The sequence below is a fragment of the Protopterus annectens genome, chromosome 2.part2, assembly GCF_019279795.1.
Source record: "Protopterus annectens isolate FY-2018-M chromosome 2.part2, PAN1.0, whole genome shotgun sequence".
Taxonomy (NCBI): domain Eukaryota; kingdom Metazoa; phylum Chordata; order Ceratodontiformes; family Protopteridae; genus Protopterus; species Protopterus annectens.
In genome coordinates this window covers 575,801,699-575,827,738 of record NC_056730.1, presented here as the reverse complement: position 1 = coordinate 575,827,738, position 26,040 = coordinate 575,801,699, and the positions used below count along the sequence as shown (strand labels likewise).

General features: G+C 38.9%; 1 protein-coding gene across 2 annotated transcripts in view; it reads right to left on the bottom strand.

Annotated features, from left to right (window-relative positions):
- RPS6KL1 (ribosomal protein S6 kinase like 1) overlaps window positions 1-26,040 on the bottom strand; it is a 491,164-nt gene that overhangs the window by 152,718 nt on the left and 312,406 nt on the right. For both annotated transcript variants that reach the window (XM_044064031.1, XM_044064032.1), the window contains exon 10: window positions 5,984-6,066. In XM_044064031.1, the coding sequence (XP_043919966.1) occupies window positions 5,984-6,066 (83 nt within the window). The remainder of the gene's footprint in view (window positions 1-5,983; window positions 6,067-26,040) is intronic.

Genomic DNA, 26,040 nt, shown 5'->3' with positions numbered 1-26,040 from the left:
TTGTCTAGTTTGTTTTCTGGATGGTGTATTTTCTGAAAAATTCTACATGTACTCCTAGCATCTGCATGGATTTTATGTTCCAGCTTCATCCCACATCTAAAAACAATACTGTATATCAATTGGTGATCCTTCCAATTGTCAGCAGGTGTTTGAGTGTGATCTACTATGAAATCCTGAGTGACAAGGTTCAGAGGAACCACATCGCCAAACACAGATGCCAGAAATACCAAAAGGTTGAAAACTGAAACTGTAAGTTCTATTGCCCAGACATATACACTGACTTCTAGGTCTCACAAGCATGAAGAGGAGAAGAAATCCTTGCCAGCGTACATTTAGAAACCACACAGCACTGTTTTATTCCTAGTCATCTTTTGAGCTACCTGACACTCATAATCTAATGTTAACCAAATGTAGATATACTGTTTAAGGTGTGTGTGTGCGTGCGTGTGTGTGCGTGTGTGTGTGTGTGTGTGTGTGTGTGTGTGTGTGTGTGTGTGTGTGTGTGTGTGTGTGTGTGCATGCGTGCATGCATGCATGCACTACACTGGTATTCTATCTGGCACTGATTCCTTAACCTTACACCTGCTAGGAGAGGGTTTGGCTTTCCCGCGATACTGAAATGGATATAGTGGCTAATTAAAAATGAATGAATGAATAATGAAATGAATTCATACATTATGCAAATTCAAACCCATAAATGGTTACTCTGAATATATTAAAACACCAACAAAAAGTACAGCACAAACTAAGAAACAAAAAAAAAAAACAAGAAGGAATCCACATCACTTGTAGCCAGTATATGAACAAATAACCTTTAATAATATATCGTACATAAAACCAATCTTAAAACCATCAACATAAGGGCTTTCATCCTGTATAATAACAAGACTTTTTCAGGTAAACTGCATTTAAATTACATCCATTTATATACCCCATTCACAATCGCACAATAAGCGTGCATTACCCAATAAAGACAGGCCAACCATATGTATACAGGAGGAAATAAAGAGGACAGAGCAGATGTTTTCATGAAACAATCCTGGGGGAAAAAGGTAATTCAGAAAACTGGTCCTGCAGCACAGTGACATTAGACCCCACTATCCCAAGTCAGTCTGGGTTTATACTGTAGCCTGAGCAATGGAGGAACTGCCAGAGAAGGAAGGGAGTAAACAATTGACCAAAAAACATGACACAAACGTTGAGCAGAAGAAAAAACCTTTATAACAGCAAAGCTTTCGGGTTACACACCCTTTCTCAATACTAATACAAGGTTCAGTAAAATACTTATTAATAATATTTAAATTGATGTATTTTACTGAACCTTGTATTAGTATTGAGAAAGGGTGTGTAACCTGAAAGCTTTGCTGTTATAAAGGTTTTTTGTTCTGCTCAATGTTTGTGTCGTGTTTTTTGGACTTTGGATACAGCGTTTCAAACTTGTGGAGTAAACAATTGACACCAGGTCTTCCATTTTGGGAGTGATGGGGTAGGAGTTGGAGGATTCTCACCACAAAAGCTCTCTATGTATATGTATGTGTTTGTATGTATATATATATATATATATATATTTATATATATATATATATATATATATATATATATATATATATATATATATATATAGATATATAGATATATATATAAATAATATGACTTCTGCTTATTTTTGTCAAATTTTTTTCTGTTGGCCTGTGAATCTGCTGACTCTTTTTGCTAATTCAAACTTTGCTGAACTTTGACTTAATGTGAGAACATGTGGCAGTGCGGCTTAATGAGTTTTTACTTTTTCCCACTGCTGTGTGACTTTTTTGAGTAGATATGTATAAGTAGTTGGAATGCGAGGAGGGTAGAGTTCCCCACACAGTGGGGGTGTAAAGGGGTTTGGCATGCCCCAGTGCAAAAGCAAAGGAAGAATTTTTTTTTTAATACGCATCTTAGTAAATGTGCTAATCTGCTTTTGGTAAAGTGTGGATGATATTTTGTGTGTCAGCAATAGTTTTTGTTGACTATTGATAACAGAATCATATATATATATATATATATATATATATATATATATATATATATATATACACATACACACATAATCATACATATATATATATATATATATATATATATATATATATATATATATATATATATATATATATATATATTTCTATATATAGATATAGATATATGGATATAGATACACACACACACACACACACACACACACACACACACACACACACACACACACTTGTATTATAACAACCAAACAAGCATATAACTGACAGATTTACAAGTCAAAGAAAGCACTCATGTGACAGAAAAAAATATATATTTCTTTTTTTTAAAGTAATATTTTATATTATATTTCAAGACAATGACAGTAAGGTCAAGTGTTATTGTTAAAAAATGTTATTCACAAATTTGGGCCAAAAACAGATTCACTTGTGACTCAAAAGGAGTGGTTTATCTTGCCCAATGTAAATGTTGTGTTTGTTTTTACATAGGTAAATCAGGAAGTTCTACAAGAGAATTTACAAACATAGTTTGGCAATTAAAAATACAAGAATGCACTTGCAAAATATGTAGGAAGCTGTAAAGATTTTAGGAAGTTTCATTCCTTTGCTTTAGATTATGCCCTTTTTGGTATATACCTGTTCAAACACTTGTCACAAGTGGAGTGACCACAATGCCTTCTTACTACAAAGAAAAAATCAAAAGGACCTGAAGAATAAAAACGATACAGACCATCTCAAAATGTCGTCTCCCTTCTTAGTATTACACTGACTACTAAAAGCAACCTCTGCCTCACATACAGAGCCTCAAAACACCTTATCCTGCAGACATATTACACAAACACAAGCCCAGTGTTAGTGAACATCTGCTCAAGGGAGCTCAATCTCTCTTGCAACATAAACAGGTATGTATCACAGAGAATACCGCTCCTAAGGCACCATCTTCCACTCCACATAAAGCAAAAAAGCAAAGTACTTATCTTACTGTATTCAAATGTAGCTTGGATGACTAGATTGGAAACTGTAAACCCCCCCCCCCCCCAATTTAGCACCCATGTCCCTTACAGAAAGGGACAATAAGCAAATGTCTCAGCATATTGTTCTTCTGCCCACCCCTGGGCTATTCATACACACAATTTAAGGGATAAAAAAACTACCATATGAATGTAAAGCTAGGCTTCTTAAGATCCTTATAGATCAATAGCCTAGTAAATACCTCTGAAACTATAAACTATGAAAACAAAAGACTTCACGTAAATAAGTCATTAGGTTTTATAAGTACTTAATACATAAGTAAAGGTAAAAAAAAAATAGTCCGGCAAGTACTAAACTCTAATGGAGAGGATTTACATGAAATGCTATAAGCTGTGAAATTCTGAAGAGCAGAAAATAGCCGTCATTAATATATTTAATTTATACTGTTTTTAGCAGTGCGCTATAGGTGCCCGATTCAAAGACCCCTGTAGAAAACAGTAATATGAAGCCAAAGGCTAGTCGTGGTACAACTGAATACTGTTGTGTGCAACTGTGACATTCTGGGATGTGGCTAATGTAAATTAGTCATGTGCTCTTCCTCGAAGCTTTACTCTGGGACTGAAATAATGAGGCAGAGAGAACTTTTCAAAGTGCAGAAGCGGGACTGAATGTGCTGTTTTCTAGCATTCACCCATTACTTTCTGTGGAAAGAGCAGGCCAGTTAGAGCTGTAGTGGCAGGCCATGTGTGTGTGTGTGTGTGTGTGTGTGTGTGTGTGTGTGTGTGTGTGTGTGTGTGTGTGTGTGTGTGTGTGTGCATGTGTGAGTGTGTGCATATGTATGTGTGTGTGTGTGTGTGTGTGTGTGTGTGTGTGTGTGTGTGTAGGTGTATCAGTGGGACTGTATTGCTATATCTTTGTGTGGGTTTGTCTGTGTTTGTGCATTTATGCATGTGTGTGTTTGATTATGTGTATGTGTGTGTGTGTGTGTGTGTGTGTGTGTGTGTGTGTGTCTGTGTATGCATATGTTTGTGTTTGTGTGTGTGCATGCATATGTTTGTGTGTGTGTGTGTGTGTGTGTGTGTGTGTGTGTGTGTGTGTGTGTGTGTGTGTGTGTGTGCATGCATATGTTTGTGTGGGTGTGTGTGTGTGTAGGTGTATCAGTGGGACTATATTAGTATAACTTTGTGCATATGAGTGTGTGTCTGTATGTGCCTGTTCAACAGTGTTGCATGGGTTAATAGGGGGAACACTAGAGCAGATGTTCTAGTTGCACAAGGAGTCTGAGTGAAGCTGGGCTCCATGAGGCTCTTGTGCATTTATTTATTTACAATTTATTGATCGAGTTAGTCCTGCTAGACCAATAAGCTGCATAACCCTACTGGAGCAAACACCACAGCATTATTAACTCTTCAAAGGTAACCTTTCTGAATACTGCCAAAAATGCAAAAAACACGGACCCACCACAGTTAGGGACTCAGCATACCCCACTCTGCAAATAACTAGAAATGGCTGTGAACTAGCACCAATGGTAGTCAAACATAGAATATGCACAATTCAAAGTGAAAATAAATATAATCATATTAAAGCCCCTCTGCTGCAGCACAGTGGCCAGGAACAAAGTTGTAACTGTGCTTTATAACACTTTTATTGTCATTCTGCAGGTCACTCAAGTGACACATTTTGGATGCATAAATAATATGCATACAAGCCAGTGTCACTGTGATGTAAAACTGCCTAGTACTTGCAATCTCAACTAAACAAAAGCATTTGGCTTAACAGAAGTCTTTCTCCAAAGTTTTTTTCATACACTGCAAATGCAGAAAGAGTAACAGAACATTCTTGCTACTGCAGTGACTTCCATACAGCTCTGGGTCTATTCACAAACAAAACATAAAGACAAAGGTTAGCTCCTTAGACCCAAAGAATTTTGGGTCTGTAGTCATGTGACATCAACCCTAGTGCTTTGGTCAATGCATACTGCAGAAAGTTATGCCAGTTAGACCCTCACATTCTTCCCAAAGACCTCATTATTTGCATAGTCTTGGGCTTCAGTTAAATTTCCAAAACCTCAATCTTTTGTTACAATAACACAATGTCCTTTATGTTTCCTGTCTTAACAGAATTTAATGTTGTGCATCTCCCTGCTTCACCCCAGCAAAAATCTGCTTCTCTACTTGAGCCACAACTCTGTGCAGCTTAGCATCACTAACAACACTCCCCAGAGTGGGTGGTACCTAGTGTTACTCTGTTAACATAAGCCTATGGATCTCATTAACCTCCCCTCTCATTTATTGTAAAGCGTTTCAGGCACAAGCAAGACAATGACAAGCTGGCCAGTACTTCTACCTGGAAATCAGGCCACTACCGACAGTAATATCATTTCAATGTACAATAAATTTGTGGTACTAGCACTGCTAAAAAAATCATTGCCCAGTCCTGCACTCAATCAAAACTTTATCCCAGTCACCTTCCTTTAGATACTGGGATTTTACCCAGAATCCTATCTCTCCAAGATGGCATTGTTGCTTCACACCTTGTAATAACTGTTTTCTCTGTCTCACTGTTCCTCCTCCCGTTCTTCATTGAGATTAAGATTTCCAAAATAAATACTTCACAACTACTGAAAACTAGTGAAGAGCATGCATAGAGCATAAATACACATTTTTACTGCCAGTGCATATTTCTAAACATAATCATGTTTTTCAGATTTCATGACAGCTGCTATTGGTCAGCAGCTGACCATGTGATCATTAAAGGGATCTCTAGCTATGGTGTTGGGCCACACTGTGTTCCTGCAAGGCCCAGTATTATGGCTTATGCAGGTTATGTCATATTCAGACATTGCATTAAGTAGTGCATTTCCAAAGATACCAAAGACCTCATAAATTTGTCTCTGGTTAAATGAATCATAAAAGATAAATGAATACTCTCTTAAGAAAAGCTCTTACATTATTTAAATTGCAGTCTATATGTAACAGAAATAGAAGCGAAGTACTTACCACACCAGTGAGCAACTCATATAATATGGCTCCAAGGCTCCACCAGTCACAAGCCTCTGTTACCTCGCAAATTCCGCTGAGTTCTTGACAAGCATAAGGAAAGAAAGAACAGGTAGTTAGATGCGTAAAAGGATGGTTAATCTTTCATGTTTTATTAGGCCTGCTGTAAAGAAATGTTCAGTAATGCAGCAGTCCAGAAAGGCATCTGCTAAGCTATTTTGGTAACACAGATTAGTACACTGAAAATACTTTTTAGCAGTGGAGAATAGTCTGTATTTCTAGAATTCATGCTTTTTATAGCATTTTACTAACTGATACAGTTCTGTGGGTGAAATAAATGTTCTTTATGAATAATGCATGGATGTAACATATGGTATTATCACCTGGTAGGAGGACTGGCATAGAAATCACTAATGTTTTTGGGAACAAAGTAGACATTATCGAGAAATGGAAATATGGGACAGAGATGTGGCTGAAAGTAGGACATCACCATGGAAGGCGGCCAAGCTTGTCATTTAGTAAGAGGTGTGGCTGATGCATGTAAGTTTTGAGGCATGACCATGGAGACAGCAGTATTGTCACAAGCAGTCAAAAACTGGCCAGGTTTCAAGAATATTGTTCACAGTGCCAGTAACTTCACAGTACGGCAGTCAGTATATGTTGCAGGTGCTAAAATTTTCCCGTGCATCACTAAATAAACCCTGCAATGTTGAAATCAGACAAACAATTTACTGACCTAGAAACCAGGAAAAACATAAAGATGTCATGATTTAGAGGCAAAGGAAATCCCATGGAATGGCGTTACACAAGGATGTTCTTCATTAGATCACTGTTACATTAAACATAACTATATGGGAAGTATCCTGCAAAGGATCGGACATCCAGCCAGTCAACAAAGCTTTGGGTTTCTTTCTCACAACATATACACCTGTCCTTCACACAGGTGTACCTGCTGGAATAACAGGGACAGACAGGCATGGAAAATGCCAGAACGTTTTTGCTATTTCTAGAGATTAAGCACCTTAAATAGCTAGTGTGTGAGACCATGCAACTGAATCTCTTTCAGTGGCCATCCACTCTCAGAGGAAAAATGAACTGAAAGTAGAATCTAAGGAATACTGGACTTTACTTTCTGTTATGCAGTCTGGATGCGACAACACCACTGAGGTGCTTTCACAGCCCTTGGACCATCAATCCATTTCTCCTGGTCCCTCTAGCATGTCCACTGAAGTGGCCACTGTAGCCTGGGATTTAATCACATTTATTCAGACTGTATGCCAGGTTACAGCCAAGAAAGGAGAACCTAGGATCATAATCTATGAGGGTGAGGAAAGTGTTCACCAGGTTTTGGTACAGCAGAATGTCATCAGATATTTGGTGAAGGTCAGGCATTTAGACATAACTCCTAAGACAAAACATTTTTCACTTTTTTGTATCCCTTCTACCCAGAAAACTTCTCAAGAAGATGAATATAGCTTTAATTATAACCTGTATAAGGTAATCCAGTCTCTATAACCTTTGCTTCTTTCTACACTAGTTAAGAGAAAGAGACCCCCCCTCTTACTCAGATAAACACTTTTTTTCTGAATCAAATATTGAGAATTTGGACTACATCTCCCAATTATCTTCCCCTATTCCTTGTGAGTCTGAATCAAAAGATACCCTCTCTCTTCAGACTCCCTTATTAGGAAAATTCACTTTGGGGATATAATTGTAAAAAGATGGAATACTTTAAAGGGAAAGAGTAAGGAAATGTCGGAATCCGAAATGAGATATTAGGAATTATTAAGAATGGATTCCCCTAAACCAGTAGTCACTCGAATACTTTTAGGGGCCTTAGGCAAAGTATTTGTTTCTGCCTCTGTTTCTTCTGATTCCTAACCTTCATGCCCCTACAAAACCTGACATATTTTGCATGGTGCCAGTATCCACTGAAGAAGGCTCTGTTGAGCCGAAACCGGTTTGGATGTACTTTATTTTTTCATAACCCATTGGATTTGCACTTTGGGTTGAATAAAATATTTATTCCACCTTCTCATCTTGCTGGCTTTGTTTTGTGGAATTATTATTATGACCCCTAAAACTATCAACACTGGATTTATTAACCAATTTAGCAATTTGGTCCCAGATGATGACCATCTTGTGAATATGTCCCACCAATTATGGGCAGTGTCAGCTTCTGTTTTAGTTTTTTACTATTAACACTGGGTTATTTGAAACCACACATACAAACTGTGGTGCCACTTTAACAAACATTTTAAAATTTGAAGGCAATATTGTCCATTTATACTAAATTGTAATCTGTCTATTAAAGATACTTGTAATGACTTACTAAATAGTAGGAATCCATTGTGCTTGCAAATGTACAATCTGAGATATTTTGTCCTACTAGTTTTTATACCAAGCTCTTTTAAATAACATTTGATCTGTATGAAGTATTGGCCTGTTACCCAAAATTGTAAGTATTTTCATCCATGGTTACTGTGTTGTTTATACAAATAAACAGAGTATTGGTAGAAATCATACCCTTCTTTTTACCCTGTTGAGTTTATTCTTATTTTTGTGTTATTGTCTACACACTGTGACATTTTTGCATGATGTCTTCCCTTGTCAGAACTGTTACATTTTTGAGGTGATGTACAGCATCTAATAGAGATAAAGCTGTTTATTGAAATGTTTATGTCAGTCTTTGATTTTTCCTCTACGTTTATGTATGCCTGACCTTGTTTAGCTAACCCATAGGTTCATAGGTTTATAGGTTGGTACTAGGCTATTGGCCTTAGACCTATACAAGCCTAGCCAAACAATTCCTCGGATATTTCTTCCCAAAATATTTACCTCCCTGGACTCCTATCCAACAGGGTGACTGACGTGATCCCTGGGGTGAATTTCCTATCTCCCATCCAATCGTCAAGGTTCCTTTTGAAGAGGGCCAAGGAGGTGCCCTGCTTGACATGTATGGGCTTTCTATTCCAGAGTATGGGGAGTCTCTGGGTCAGGAACCTATCCCTCCAGCATGTTTTGTAAATTGGGATGACAAAGTTTAGATCCCTGGAGCATGTGGCTCTGAGGGATTGGAATTTCTTTAAGTGGAGCATGTCCAACAGCTCAGGGTTTGACATGGCCTTGTATGTTAAGCAGAGATCACCTCTGAGCAGATGATATGCCACAGAGTATAGCTGAAGTTTTTTTAGATGGTCAGCATAGGGCATCTGCTTTAGGCCTGTGAATCTTTTAGTGAGGTATTTCTGCGGCCTTTCCAGCTATTGCAGATGTCTTGTGAGGTACATACAAAATGGGGCATTGTACTCTATAATGGGTCTAATGAGGGATGAGTACAGTGGGACAATGACCTCCTTTTTTTCCTGGATGAAAAGCCCTTAGTGATGAGGTGTGCCACATAGAAGGATTTCATGACTGTTGTGGTGATGTGGTTATCGAAGGTGAGACCACTGTCCACCTGTGTCCCTAAGTCTCTCATCACACTTTTGGTGTTTAGTGTACTGCCACCTATGTGGTAATTCATGGGTACATGTTTTTTCCCAAAGGGGATAACTATACATTTCTTGGCATTAAGCTTGAGCCAATGGCTGTAGCACCAAGCATCTGTTTCTGTAAGGCCCTTTTGTAGAATATCCACATCATTTGGGAATTCAATAATGGCTCCCAGTTTGCAGTCATCTGCAAACTTTGTTAGCCAGCGTCCCTTAGTGTTGGCCTGTACTTCAGAGAAGTAGATGCCAAACAAGAGCGGTCCCAGGACTGAACCCTGAGGTACTCCACTTGTCACTTCTCTAGAGCTGGATTTGGAGTCGGCTACTTTTACAGTCTGGGTTCTGTCAGTAAGCCAGTTGGCGACCCATCGAGTGATGTAGGGATTTATGTCCATCTTAGTAAGTTTATCTATGATTCTAGAGTGGGGGATGGTGTTGAAGTCCTTGGCGAGGTCCAGATAGGCTGTGTGGACTGCCTTATCCTCGTCCACAGCTCTGGTGACTGATTCGAAGAAGTCAGTCAGGTTCAGGAGACAAGATCGGCCCTTCACAATCCCAAACTGGGTGGGGTCCAGTGTTTGAAGGTTGCCAATGTCTTTGTTTATAAGTTCCATGATAATGTGTTCCATGCCCTTGCAGATCAGGCTTGTCAGACTGATGGGACGGTAGTTCCCGGGATCCAAGGTGGATCCTTCCTTGTGGAGTGGGATAACTGTAGCTGTGCGCCACTCAGTGGGCACGAAGCCTGAGGTGAGGCTATGATTAAACATGACACTTAGGTGAGGTGCTTGTTCATTTTGTAGTTCATGTAGTAGACAGTCCGGGATGTCATCTGGTCCCATGGATGCTGTATTCTTAGCTTTGGAGAGTGCGGTTTCTACCTGTGTGGCCATGATTAGCAGGATTTGTCAATCTTTTGGAATTGAGATGGGCCCTTTAGGGGGTGAGAGGGGGGGTGAAGTTGGCACTGTATTGATCTGCCAGGTTATTGGCAATATCCTTGGGATCAGTATATTTAATGCCATTCTGTTGTAGCTCAGAGCAGATCTGAGAATTGCCATTTAGATTCTTGACATAACTATAGAATGCCTTGTGGTTGTCTTTGGAATCTTTGGCAATTTTATTTTTGTAACTAGCTTTGGAGGATTTTATGAGGGATCTCAGCTTCTTACTGAGGCTGGTAAGGGAGTTTTTTGCATCCTGGGATTTTCCTCTTTTCTGTAACAGCTTCTTCCTTCTGTTGTATAGTTTGTTTGGCAGGGGACCACCAGATTGGCTTCCTTTTTTTGGAGGAGAGTGTCTTGGTTCTATTTGGGATGGCACAATTCATGCACGAGTGGATATGCTCATACAGTGCCTTAGTGTAGGATTCAGCAGCTGAACTTTCAGCTCCTGTCTGAATGGGTGCCATGAAGTTTGTCACTTCTGACTTAAGTAGCATGGAGTTGGGTTTGGAGAAGTTTTTTACAGAGGTTTCCTTACTGGGGGTTGGGGGTGGGATGTGGATGTCAAGGGTGATTTGCTTATGGTCAGACCTGACCAATGAGGGGGGTGACCACTGGTGTGGAGCATCTATTTCCCATGCTGGTAATGACCAGGTCTAGGATACTGGAGCCCCTGGCGAGACAAAGGATTAGTTGATCCAGGGCGTTGGAATTTATGAATTCCAAGAACCGCTGGGAAAAGGTGTTGGTACCCGAGTAGTTTTCCCAGTTAATGGCAGGGTAGTTGAAATCACCCAGTATTAGGGTGTTTGGTTGTACCTTAATATTTTACAGTATGTTTAGAAAGGTGTAGTGAGAATCTTGGGGCATGGTGGGGGATCTGTAGCAAGCTACAATTTGGATTGCAGTCTTACCTAGTGTTAGTTGCACCTGGAGAATTTCAGATGCATTGTGTTGGGCAACTAGCCTGGAGGTGTGAATATCCTTGATGAATATGAATACTCCTCCACCTTTAGTGTTTTGGTCTTGGTTTGGTGGCTGAAAAGTGTGGTAAGAGTTGTAGCCTGGCTTTGCAGGGGTGCTCTCTGGAGTCTTGAACCAGGTCTCAGTTACTGCACAGATATCTATGTTCTCCATTTTTAGGAGTGCCTCAAGAGAGTGCATTTTGAGGTTTAGACTTCTAGCATTGAGTAGCATTACCTTCAGATTTTTCATGCTTGTATCTGTTACGGTGGTGGTTTTGTCATTTGAACCTTGCCTAAAAAAGGCACTATAGGGGTGGCAAGAGCTTTAGCCAGTAACCTGAATCCCAAGGGTGACAGGTGCAGACCATCTCTGGCAAAGCATCGTGGTTTGTCGATCATGTCGTCCCAGGCAGACAGATACTGGATCCCCTTTGAATGACACCAGAAGCTTAGCCAATTGTTGAAGTCAGTCATTTTGTCCTTATACTGTGGTATCATTCTGGGTGAAGGCAGGATGGTACTCAGCGCTAGGGTCATACCTGCCTGGGCCTCATGATCTGAGAGCTCTTCCATGTCTCTTTTCATGCAGTCCAGGGAGGTACATCTCAAGTCATTCACTCCAACATGGACAATGACAGAGTCATATTTGTACTTGTGGAGTGACTTGAGTGCATGCATTATGTGGTGGATCCTGGCACCCGACAGGCAGCTGACTGTAATTTTCTCCTTGCTCAGTCTGGTGAGTGGGACATCAGTGAGCCTGACTATAGAGTCACTTATTTTTATTTATTTATTTATTTATATTTGTTGACCGGGAGTGTCCGACTGGACGTAGGTCCATTTTCAGCGGAGGCCCGGGGAGAAAAGCTCCACAATTAAAATAAACAGACAGTAGTTACATTGGATTACATAGCGATTAACAATTTACATAGCAATTACTTACAACATATTTACAGATGAAGAACATAGTACATCAGTAGACAACTAGAATCTTTATCTGTGAAGTACATAACAGATATTAACAAATGTTACAATAAGAAGTTCCTGCTGTATAATAAGTACTAGGCTTATGAGCATCTGAGCTTGCTAACTTATGACTAAAGTGTTGGGTACGTTGTCTTGCCTTAGGGGCTGTTGTTGGGTGGCACACTGGTGTTGTGAGCTATGTGTCACTTTGGCTGCGACTGGTGTTTGCATTTCAGCTTCGGAGGTCCTTGTTGCTTGGGCAGGTTAATGTTAAGGGCCTTTGCATATGTGGGTTTAGTGTTGCTATGTGTGGGTGTTGATGGTGTGGATTTTGAAGGGCTATGTGTTGCTTGAGGTGTAGTGCAGGTGTTAACCTTCTCCTCTTGACTGTCTAGCACAATCTTGGCTGGAGAGAGAGCTTTGCTTCCAGTTTGGCTATGTAAGTGCATCTCTCACAGGTTGTAGTGTTGGGTGGTAGGAGGAGAGGGTTGTCTGTGAACATGCGGCAGTTGCTGCATTGCCCCAGTATGACCAGATTCATCAGGTGGACAGGAGAAATCACCAGAAGCTGACCCTTGGACATGCCTGTTTAGGTGCTTTTTTTGTAAAGTACAAGAGCTGTTTTCCCTTACCTTTGCAAGGTACTTTGCAATTATAGGCTGTTTAGTGCCTACGATTATTTTCTCCTTATTAACAAGGAGAGTTGAGTGCTTGTATCAGTTTCAGGCTTCCTAGTGCTTTCCAGCAGGTTCTAGAGCAAGTGCTAGTCACAGGGGTTCAGATTTTAGTGCTACTACTGAGAAGCCAGCAAGTTCTAAGGGAAAATTTGAAGAGCAGACTTTCTAGCATCTGGAATAGTTTAACTGTAGCCCTGCGGTGCTCCACGATGTGAAAAATGCACAAACACATGCGTTCTTAAGCCAGGAAGTTGAAAGGGATAGAAATAAGCCCAAAATGGCTAATAAAATTACAATTTCAGATCTGGAAACCACTCCTCTAGCGTTAGATAGGCAGTACAATACTCACCAGTCCCACTGGTAAGCAGTAGGACTTACCTCTACCACAGCAAGGTCTGGATAGCTCTGAACACAGAAAATAAAGTCCTGAAACCAGCAAAGCCAGGATCTGGACTATACTAGCTAGGAAAGGCGGGACCTGAGCAAACAAGACAGTATTTTTTTTTTGGTTAAAACAGGCTAAACAATGCAATAATACAGTAAATAAACACAGAAAAGGCTAACGCACTTGAGTGTGTAGCCCTAAACAGTAAATGCAATTAAAACTCTACAAAATTAGCAATCTAAAACTTTCTGAATGAAGCAAGACAAGTGCACAACTGAAAAATGATTTAAGAGGCAGTGATACAGTAGAATACGTAGCTAGTCTACATATACAGAAAAGTCTATATATACAGAAAAGCAGCTAAAACACACTAAAACAATGCAGATGCAGTGCAACCTAGAGCACTTGTAGCAATATTAAGGCAAATACAGTTTTAATAAATCCACTAAAATATACTCTATATTTCCAAAATGTTTGAGAAGCACAGTCAGAACACAAGGAGATTCAGGCAATTTTTTTTGTAAGAAAGGGAGAAAGGTGCTGTTATATTTTTGTTAAATGTTATCCTTCCAAAGTTACATGCTGTATGCTTTTTGCTACTGAAATTGTCTTGTGTTCTGTTTTGTGTAGCATTTTCCTAACTAAGTTTTATTCGTGAAGTATTGTAATTCCCTGTGTTTTGATGTTCAGAATGATGCAAATGAAATGCAGATGTCTGTGTTGAATGCTGCGTGCCTTGTCTCGTAGCTGCATTTTTATCTATAACCTGTGAAGCATGTTCCAGACACTGAACATTCAATTTGTCTCATGCTGTACCAGAATATATGTTTGCTATTTCTACATATATTATAGCAACAGATGTGTATATGCATCTAACTAGCAAATAGATGTGCACATGCATTTATACATTTTTAAACATATCCATCACTGTACACATTCCCTCTGTTTTATTTTAAATTTAAAACTTTCTATATTAGTTATATTGCTATTAACTAGAAACACATTGGGAAACAAAACCTTTAGTTTTCTTTTGATACAGCAAGTTAACACAGTTTAATATTGTCAGCACAATGATGACAACTATTATTATTAGAACTGGATGAATCTGAATATGACTCTATACAGTAATTTATTGACAATGCTTGAGGATTTTATTGCAAAGACATTGCAGTTTTGTTTTTTGAAAAAACCCACATATGTCACAAATGTCAAACTTTGACTTGTTACTCTATTTACATAGTTAAACCATTTACTATATATTGTACAGAATACACTTGCTTGTACAGATTGTTTTTGCATTTGTATATACATGGCTGTAATGTACACTAAGTCCAGTTTACAAACTTAGCATTAAACTGAAGCCTGCTAATTACATTACTTGAAATATTAAAATGTAGTTTTGGTATTACCACTTTGCACTTCTATTTGAGTCCCTTTTGCAGTACTGTTTACACAGTTAGTGTAAAATTGAAAGCATGCTCTTCCCCCTGCAGTATACATCATTTTATTGCAGTATTATTTATTTGCTTTATGCTGTGAGAATTAAATGTATGCTTGCCTTTTGGCTGTTACCTAGACTGTGACACTTTGGTCTTACACATTTGCTTTTTGATTTGATGATTTTTTGGCCATTTTGAAAAACAGAAAATATTTTTATAACGCTTTTGTTGTTGCCTATACTGTCAAAGTTGTAGTAGGAATTGCTTTTACCCAGTTTGAAAAGATGTTTACTGTTACTACTAGCTATCAGTACCCTCCCTTTTTGTAAAGGGACCTGCATAATTTAACTGCATACTATAGCCCATGTACTGACTGTACTCATAGTATTTACTTGCAAACAGATTATTAACGACATGTATGCACAAGTTGAATACTATTTTTGCTGGACTCTTTGCTATTTTTTATGCTAATATACAATTACAAAATATTGTAAGAAACAAAATTTACAAAAACAATTACAAAATATTGTAAGAAACAAAACTTAACCAACACATGCTTAAAACAAATATATTTACACGATTTACATTTGCTGTTGTCTGCATGTTGCTGCACTTTAGGTGAAAAGAAAATACATGCATGTCAGTCTTGTGAAGTCATGTCTTCGGCATTTAACTATTCTCATTTGATTTCTATGCTCTAGAACTGTTTTATATGTAATGGTTTTAAAATCACTATTTAAGTGCCTTGCTTTAACTGAATGAAAATTTCAGCTGTGTACGCTTAACCATTTTGGAAATGTAGAATAGTACATTGTAAATTATTTTCTATTAGCGTAGTTAACTGCTGTTGCTTTAAATCTTTACTAACCAGATCAGTATTCTGTTCCGCTGATTTAAAGCTCTTATGCACTTCTGAAAAAGTGTTTGCATATGTTGTCTGAACTTTTTGAACTCACTCTGTGTCTTAGAAGTTTATTAAATCTTTTTGTCAGTTCACCATGTACCTCATATCTGTTCTTATCTGTTTTGTAATGTGCAGTGGTTTTATGCCACTTTTGTCTAGGAAGATATACAGAAGATTTTGTAAATAACTGACTTGATATTGTAACTTTGAAATTAACATTTTACATGTGGTGACAAAACATAATGCATGTGGTTGTTTACCATTACTTTTATGACATTGCACACAGAAAGCAGTTTCATATGACTTGCACAATAAATGTTTACTGTCATACAAATGTTGCTGTTTAAGATACCAGTCAAACATACATAAAGCATTGGCATGAACTTTACCTAGTAAAGTACTACATGTGTTACAGTTATGTTTATACCAATCTTTAAATTTTGACCATACATGTGCTGGACTATTATTACTGTCAACCTGAAAGGTACTCTTACACTTTACAGTTTTTTTGTTTATGACATCCATGCTGTAGAATGAGAAACAAAAAGAGAATTACCACTTTCTGTGTGGAAGGTGGCCAAATCTTCCGTTGAGAAAATGTAGAAAGTCCCTCGTTGATTCTCCCAAAAGGTGGTCAAATACAGCTGGCAGATTCAGTTGTGTGAATATACAGGACCTGTGGAATCTGCAGAGATGCACTGTTCTGCTACTGGATACTGTGCAGAAGAAGGAGGCAAACATTTGCACTACAACTGGACATACTAACTGAATAAAATGGAAAAGTAGCTGTAGTTGTCACAATAAGAAACCATCCGGTCCATCAACTCGCCATTGAAAAATTATATGACGTCTTCTGTTGGTTTCTTGCTGTTACTTGCATTTACATGCATGCATATTATGACCAACTAGTCTTATTACTGTATTGTACTGCGTACAATAAATACACAGAGACAACCGCTTCAGTTAATATGCTTTACTGGTACAGTCTCCTTTCGGATCTACACGCATGCAACACAGATGCTGTCAGCTCTCTATGGCAAATTCCCAAAGCTTGTTTATACACACTCATATTTATAACAAAAAGTCTGATATTTTTTCACAGTGATGTATAACAGTTCTTTCTTTGTTCCCTTGTCCTTGGTTCTTTGTAGTTTGATGATTCATGGAAACAATCTTGCATTATCTGAAACGTGGTGTTCCAGCACTATCTGAAACTTGATGTTACATCTCTTTACTTCGTTGATGTCCTTCCAGCTGCCATCTGAGCAGTTACTTTTACAGACTTGTTTCTCAATAACATACTCCTTTACATGGATGCCAGTATTTAATTAAGCTATGCCAGCACACTTACTACTTTCTATTTTTCAGCATTTTATACTATTCCTAAATTAACCCTTTATATTTCATATCATTCTTGCAGCTTTTTATTCAAGCTAATAATCATGCTAACAATAATTACTATTATTCTTTCAAAAGCTAAACACATTTATTTTGGTTCTAAAACTCAAGATACCCACTTCACAAGCTATTTTTCTCCCGTTGTTTCCAAGTTCTTTCTGGTAACCTTGGTCATAAATATGCATAGTTAAACATCCCAATCCACACAATTATTTCCTAATATTCTTTCCCTTGGGATTGCATTTTCAGTTTACATCTTTGCCTTTTGTTCTTCCCACTTCCCCACAAGGTTTCACAAAGTGCTTGGTCCTAGCCATAGCCTTTTTGCGGACTTCGGGGTATTCATATTTGTCAATATCTTGATGATTCCCTAATCTCACATCCATCAGCCCAAGACACCATAAATCTCTCCTGCAGTCTGGGTTCAAGATAAATCTGAAACAATCTCGTTAAAACCATCTCCTAAATTAGTGTTTCTAGGGTGCCAGATAGACAACTCCTTATCCATTGCTTATCTCCCTCCAGACAAAGTGTCCTCTTATCAAACTCACTAAACAAAGCACGCAGTTTCAGTAGTTTCAATAGTTGGTCACGGCAACTTTCTACAGCACACAACATCAAATTATTTATTACTGTGAAGACTTTAGATATGAAAATCCTATCTTTTACAAAGAAAAACTTTAACTCAGTTAATATGGGACAGTTTTTGTATCAGAGAACATTAAGGAATATCTGATTTTTTTTTAGACAATTCAACATGTCAGGCTCTAGTAACCCATCATATAGAAAACTTGATACAATTTTGAAATGTTTTGTTGTTCTGCACAAGGTCTGGACAACAAGTTTAATGAATTGGTTGGTACAGTTACTGAACACAGTTACACAGTAACAGCAGTTGTGGAATCTTGGAACACATCAGTGATACAGACTCCAAATTACACAAATATGAATGCCTGAGAGAGAACTTCAGGGGTGAGGGCATCACATTATGAATTCATAACAAAATTGCATCTTCACGTGTGAATTTAATAATGATGCAGAATGTACACTTTTTCAGATTTTTTATTCTTTATCAAGTAAATCCTTTAGGATTATTCTTTGTTACTGTAGTCCCAAGTATAGAATCATGCAAAATCATAACTTACTGATGAAAGACATGATACTAATGGGTAGCTTCAATTGCCACAGTATCTCTTGGGCAAATCTTTCTACAAAAACTACTTATGAAAATTAATTTGTTGATATCTTATTATAATGGGAACTGTCCCAACTTTTCTGGTAATGAAGGTACCAGAGGGATGAATAATCTTGATCTGGTTCTGACTGATAACCCTGGTGTTATTGGCAATTTAATAGTCAGGGTGCCCTTAGACTTTCAGATCATAACTCACTGAAATTTCACTTAAGAATACAGACTGCTATGCTAAAAGGGTTGGGGTTGGCAAAATAGTTGAACTGTTTACCTTACAGACACAAGGTACAGGGTTTGATTCTCACCTTTGGAGGGATATTGGCCAGTCTAAAAATGACCTGTAAGGGCATCTAGCCTAGAACTTGTCATACTTGTCTATGAACCCAATAATTCATAAAAATGCAATTATGAAAGAACCAATTATAAGATTTTAATAGAATCAGTAAACTGAACAGATTGACACTCATGTTTATTGAACCATGAAGTAAATTTTGGATATAACCCTTTGCATAATTTACTTCTTGACAGCTTTGATTATTTATAAGCATAGTTCACATAAACAAACATTTCCTCCATGGTAGAATTTAGATCTTCATAAATTGTATAAGCATAAAAAATGGTTAACAAGAACCAACCAACAACAGCAAACATGAATTTCTAATAATATCAGTAGATCACTTAAGATGCCAATAATAAGAAAAGCTTTTATTATATTAATAATATCAACAATTTGTATCAGTCGATAAACTTTATGAAATCTAATGGAAGTGTAGTACATGATCATTTGAACACAGCACACCTGTTCAGCAAACATTACACAACACTGTTCACAATTAGATCTAGTTTTGACAGATTATCAACCGATGTAATTCCTGACAAATCAACTTTCCCTATTATATTTCAGGGGATGATACAGCTTTTAGTAAAATAAAGAATTCAAGTTCTACAGGGCCTGATTCAATCCTGTCCCTTTATTTATTAATAATTAAACATAATTTACTACCAATATTAGACTTAATATTTATTAAAAAGCTATTACAAACATGTAATGCTCCCAACTAATGGAAAACATTTATTGTAACATCATTATATAAAAGGTAATAAAAGTGATGTTGACAACTATAGACCTATTAGCTTCACTTCCATTTTGGGCAAATGCGTCAAAAGATGCATTAATGAATATGGGGAACAACAACACAGATATCACCATTTTGGACTCAAATCAACATGGTTTTGATCAAATTACTAAGATCCCAGCTCTAGATTTCACATGCAGAGTAATTTTCTAAGACTTAGCCAAGGTTTTTGACTCCCTTCCTCACCATGTAATCTACCAAAGTCTTATTAAGGCTAAAGTCAAGATATTCCTGGTAAAATGGATAATTTCATAGTTATCTGATAGATCCTAATGTGTAACCATACAAGGTATAAGCTGTGACTCTCTTCCTATCTATTCTGGAGTTCTGCAAGGCTTGGTTATTTAATATTGTATTTGCCTCCATTCCTAGGTCTAAGATATGCTGGTGAAATAAATATGGCTAAATATAATAAAAATAAAATAAAAATAATAAAGATGGCTGAAAGACTGCGTTCATTACACAAAATTAATCTGATATCGACGATTTAAATTGCTATATGATACAGATTGGAAATTGGGCATACAGCATATGTGTGCATTTTAGCTATGACAAATGTGTTTTGGAAAAGCTGCAGTTCATTCACCTGTGTATCCACTAGGATATCCACTGAAGGAAATGATCCAATATAAATCTTTCCTTTGACACACATCCTCAGCTGATAAGTAAAAAAAGCTATATGTCAAATGGGATACACATTTAAAAATCTTAGCAAAAGGAGTTGGAGTTGGTATATTTAATTAGGGGGATGTGGGGGGGCACAGACCCCCACATCAGGGAGGGCGAAGGCCCCCACTTCATAGGGTTTGATGGTTTGTTTTATTTTTTGTTGGTTAAGTGATTTTTTTCCATGGGAAAAAGGTTGTTTGTCTGGCCGTTTGAAGTTTTGGTCTTTCGGTATTTGCACGTCGATCAGGGGGTGTTCGATGGACAGCCCTTTCAACAACATAATATAGACCCAATCCTACAATGTGCCATCTTGTGACATAGGGATTTGTGCCTGGTTTGGTGAGTTTGTCTGTGGTTCAAGTGTGGGGGATGATGTCACACAGCCTATCTAGATCTCGCCAAGGCTTTCAACACCATCCCCCACTCTGGAATTGTGGATGGACTCACTAGACTAGGTGTAGGTCCCTAGATCACAAGATGGGTTGCCAACTGGCTCACAGACAGAACCCACACTGTGAAAGTAGCAGACTCCAAATCTGACTTCAGACCAGTGACAAGTGGAATACCACAGGGTTCAGTCCTGAGTCCTCTCCTGTTAGCCTGTACTTCAGAGAAGTAGATACCAAACACAGAAGGTCTTTGGTTAACGAAGTCTGCAGATGACTGCAAACTAGGAGCCATAATCGAAACTCCTAATGATCTGGACACCCTACAAAAGGGCCTCACTGAGACAGATGCCTGGTGTCAAAGCCATGGCCTGAAGCTCAATACTAAATAGTGTATTGTCATCCCTTTTGGTAAAAACTCTGTATCCATGAACTACCACAAAGGTGGTCGTCTACTTAACACCGAAAGTGTGATAAGAGACCTTGGGACACAGGTGGATAGTAGTCTCTCCTTTGATAATCACATCACCACAGTGGTCAAGAAATCCTTCTACATGGCACACCTCATCACAAATGGGTTCTCATCCGAAAAAAAGAGGTCATTGTTCCCCTCTACTCATCACTCATTAGACCCATTATAGAGTACAATGCCCCTTTTGGTATGTACCTCACAAGACATCTACAACAACTGGAAAGGCCACAGAAATACCTCACAAAGAGGATTACTAGCTTCAAACAGATGCCCTATGCAGACAGTCTCAAAAACCTCCAGCTTTACTCCTTCGCATATCGCCTACTCAGAGGCAATCTCTGCCTAACATACAAAGCTATGTCAAACCCGGAGCTGTTGGACATGCTCCACTTAAATAAATCCAAATCCATCCGAGCTACATGCTGTAGGGACCTAAACCTTGTCACCGCAATAAACAGAACATGATGGAGGGATAGATTCCTGTCCCGGAGACTTTCCATACTCTGGAACAGACTACCTATCTATGTCAAACAGAGCTCCTCATTAGCACTACTCAACAAAAATCTTGATGACTGGATGGGAAATAGGAAATTCACCCCGGGGATCACTTCTGTGGCTCTGTTCGACAGGGGCACAGGAAACTAATTTTCTTCAGTGGCAAAAGCTAGGGTACCTTTTTGGCTAGGTTTATATAGACCCTAGGGAAAAGAGCCTAGTACCTACCTATGAACCTATGAAATGTGATGTGTCTTATGTTACTATATAAAACATATATCAGACCAATTTTAGAGAACAATAACATTTTTTGTAAATACAGTGCAGGTCAGTTGAATCATCTTGAGAGAGTACAACAAAAATTCACCAAGAGGATTTTACTTCATGAAGCTTATAGTTTCATAATAGATGCAAATACCACAGTTTAATTGCTATCTGTTATTATTACACCTGTGGCAAATTAATATTTACCTATAAAGTCTTTCATGACTCTAGTTTAGAAGCTATTTTGGATATAAGTATTTAGAACTGTAATTTTTAATGGAGACATCAGGCTATGAAGTTTGGTTTATGTACTATGAGGACATAATTATGTTGCTTTTACTTAATTCAAAGATTACTGATACTATGGAATAAATTACCACTTCATATAAGAAACATAAGACTGTAGACTTCTTTAAGAGAGATAACTGGATTCATTAGTTGGGAACAATGTGTTCAATCCAGAGATCATCTTGGAATCAGTATTACTAGATGGCCATACAGCCTTAATGCTGGTACACAACTTACAAACGTTTGTAGTTTCTGAATCTGGCCCTTCAGAGCATGTCCATTGCAAGATAAGATCTCAGAATGCTAGGTTTCATTGCTTCCTCCATCCTAATGGATCCATTTGCCAGACTAAACATAAGAAAAATCCAATGGTATCTCAAATCACTTCAGATCCAGGATCTTTTCCCGGGTCTCTATTATCTCACCAAAACATCAATACAGTGAATGCCATTTCAGTAACACGTAAACACTGATCTACCACTTCCGCGAATGGCCAGAACATCGATTTTTTTTCCAAGGGAAAAAAAAAACATTAGTCCAACCACACACAAAACACCATACTTAACATAACAAAGTGGGGGGCTTCCCACAACCCCCAATGTGGGGGGCTGTAGCTAAATATACCAACTCCGAGACTGCACTATAGTGGGGAAAAGGGCAATTACATGGCGACGGCCAAGTGATTTTTTTTCCCTTGGGAAAAAAATCAATGTTCTGGCCGTTCACGGAAGTGATGGATCTGGGTTTACATTTTGCTGAAATGGCATTCGCTGTACTGCTGTTTCGGCGAGATAATATAGACCCTCTTTTCTCTTGTTTTACCATATTGCAGTGCTCAGTGTTATCAGGCAAGAACTCTTTTGTTGGGACAATCACATTTTTCTAAATCTGTTTTCCTGTTTTCTCCCTCTTTCTGCCCAATCAGCCATGGCAGATGCCTCAGACTTTGCATGGGGGGGTAGTGTCTCAAGGCATCAAAGCTCAGGGCACATGGGAGTCTCATTTTAGGAACAAGCATATAATACTCAAGGAGATGATGGCTCTAAACCCATATCAAAGCCTTAAGTAAGCTCTTAATACCTGGACTATTGTTAGTGATAGACAACACCACAGTGATATGGTATATTAAAAAAAAAAACAAGGGGAACAAAGTTATATCCCTGCAGACTAGCCATAAGTGTCTAGGACATGGCAATATAGAGTATCCTTACTCTTTATGCTTCATATGTTTTGTTAGAGCAGAATACAACAGCTGGCAGACTGAGCAGCTCCAGGACAGACATTCACAACTGGATGCTACATTCAGAGGTCTTCCAGGTAATTGTGCATCAATGGGGAACTCCCTAAGCAGATCTGCTTGCCTCCAACAGACAACTTAGCCAGTTCTGCTCCAGGACACCCTTTAAAAAGGCCTGGAAAAATGCATTTTCTTTCCTACAGACAGGAATGTTTCTCTGTGTCTTCCCCTCTTTCTTCTGATACCCAAAGTTTTTCTAAAGATCAGATGGACTTGCCACAGATGCTTTTGGTAATTCCTTTTCTCTCAGACAATATTGGTTCTCCCTTCTCATGCACCCCACCAACAGCAGTTACCAGTAACTTCCTTAGAGGCAGGATCCTTAATCCAGTCCAACATTGAAAATACTCACGTAACTGTTTGTATGATAGAATTACAGTCCCGATTATGCATTTTTTTCTCAGGACATGGAATAGGTATTAAAGGAGGTTAGAAAACCTGTTACTCGGAGATCATACTTAGCAGAGCAGAAAATAATTTCTAGTTGGTGCCATGAAACAGAACAAGACCCATCCAAAGTGGCGGCTTCTCTGGAGCTTCAGTACCAGTATGAATAGTGTACCGCTGGTCTAGGCTACACCTCTGGTTCTTCAGTACCAGTATTAATAGCATTTTCTGGTCTAGGCTACACCTCTGGTGCTTCAGTACCAGTATGAATAGCTTACTTCTGGTCTAGGCAACACCTCTGGTTCTTCAGTACCAGTATGAATAGCTCACTTCTGGTCTAGGCTACACCTCTGGTTCTTCAGTACCAGTATGAATAGCGTACCTCTGGTCTAGGCTACATCTCTGGTTCTTCAGTACCGTTATGAATAGCGTACTTCTGGTCTGGGCTACACCTCTGGTTCTTCAGTACCAGCATGAATAGCTTAATTCTGGTCTAGGCTACACCTTTATTTCTTCAGTACCAGTATGAATAGCTCACTTCTGGTCTAGGCTACACCTCCGGTTCTTCAGTACCAGTATGAATAGCTCACTTCTGATCTAGGCTACACCTGTGGTTATTCAGTACCAGGATGAATAGCATATTTCTGGTCTAGGCTACACCTCTGGTTCTTCAGTGCCGGTATGAATAGCTCACTTCTGGTCTGGGCTACACCTCTGGTTATTCAGTACCAGTATGAATAGCTTACTTCTGGTCTAGACTACAGCTCTTTCAGTACCAGTATGAATAGCATACTTCTGGTCTGGGCTACACCTCTGGTTCTTCAGTACCAGTATTAATAGCATTTTCTGGTCTAGGCTACACCTCTGGTTCTTCGGTACCAGTATGAATAGCTTACTTCTGGTCTAGGCTACACTTCTGGTTCTTCAGTACCAGTATGAATAGCTCACTTCTGGTACAGGCTACACCTCTGGTTCTTCAGTACCAGTATGAATAGCTTACTTCTGGTCTAGGCTACACCTCTGGTTCTTCAGTACCAGTATGAATAGCTCACTTCTGGTCTGGGCTACTCCTCTGGTACTTCAGTACCAGTATGAATAGCATACTTCTGGTCTAGGCTACACCTCTGGTGCTTCAGTACCAGTATGAATAGCTTACTTCTGGTCTAGGCTACACCTCTTGTTCTTCAGTACCAGTATGAATAGCTCACTTCTGGTCTAGGCTACACCTCTGATTCTTCAGTACCAGTATGAATAGCTTACTTCTGGTCTAGGCTACACCTCTGATTCTTCAGTACCAGTATGAATAGCTCACTTCTGGTCTAGGCTACACCTCTGGTTATTCAGTACCAGTATGAATAGCTTACTTCTGGTCTAGGCTACACCTCTGATTCTTCAGTACCACTATGAATAGCTCACTTCTGGTCTAGGCTACAGATCCTTCAGTACCAGTATGAATAGCTCCCTTCTGGTCTAGGCTACACTTCTGGTTCTTCAGTACCAGTATGAATAGCTCACTTCTGGTCTAGGCTACACCTCTGGTTCTTCAGTACCAGTATGAATAGCTTACTTCTGGTCTAGGCTACACCTCTGATTCTTCAGCACCACTATGAATAGCTCACTTCTGGTGTAGGCTACATCTCTGGTTCTTCAGTACCAGTATGAATAGCTTATTTCTGGTCTAGGCTACACCTCTGACTCTTCAGTACCAGTATGAATAGTGTGCTTCTTGTCTAGGCTACACCTCTGGTTCTTCAGTACCAGCATGAATAGCGTACTTCTGGTCTAGGCTACACCTCTGGTTCTTCAGTACCAGTATGAATAGCTCACTTCTGGTCTAGGCTACACCTCTGGTGCTTCAGTACCAGTATGAATAGCTCACTTCTGGTCTAGGCTACACTTCTGGTTCTTCAGTACTAGTATGAATAGCTCACTTCTGGTGTAGGCTACACCTCTGGTTCTTCAGTACAAGTATGAATAGCTTACTTCTGGTCTAGGCTACACCTCTGATTCTTCAGTACCAATATGAATAGCTCACTTCTGGTGTAGGCTACATCTCTGGTTCTTCAGTACCAGTATGACTAGCTTATTTCTGGTCTAGGCTACACCTCTGACTCTTCAGTACCAGTATCAATAGTGTACTTCTTGTCTAGGCTACACCTCTGGTTCTTCAGTACCAGCATGAATAGCGTACTTCTGGTCTAGGCTACACCTCTGGTTCTTCAGTACCAGTATGAATAGCTCACTTCTGGTCTAGGCTACACCTCTGGTGCTTCAGTACCAGTATGAATAGCTCACTTCT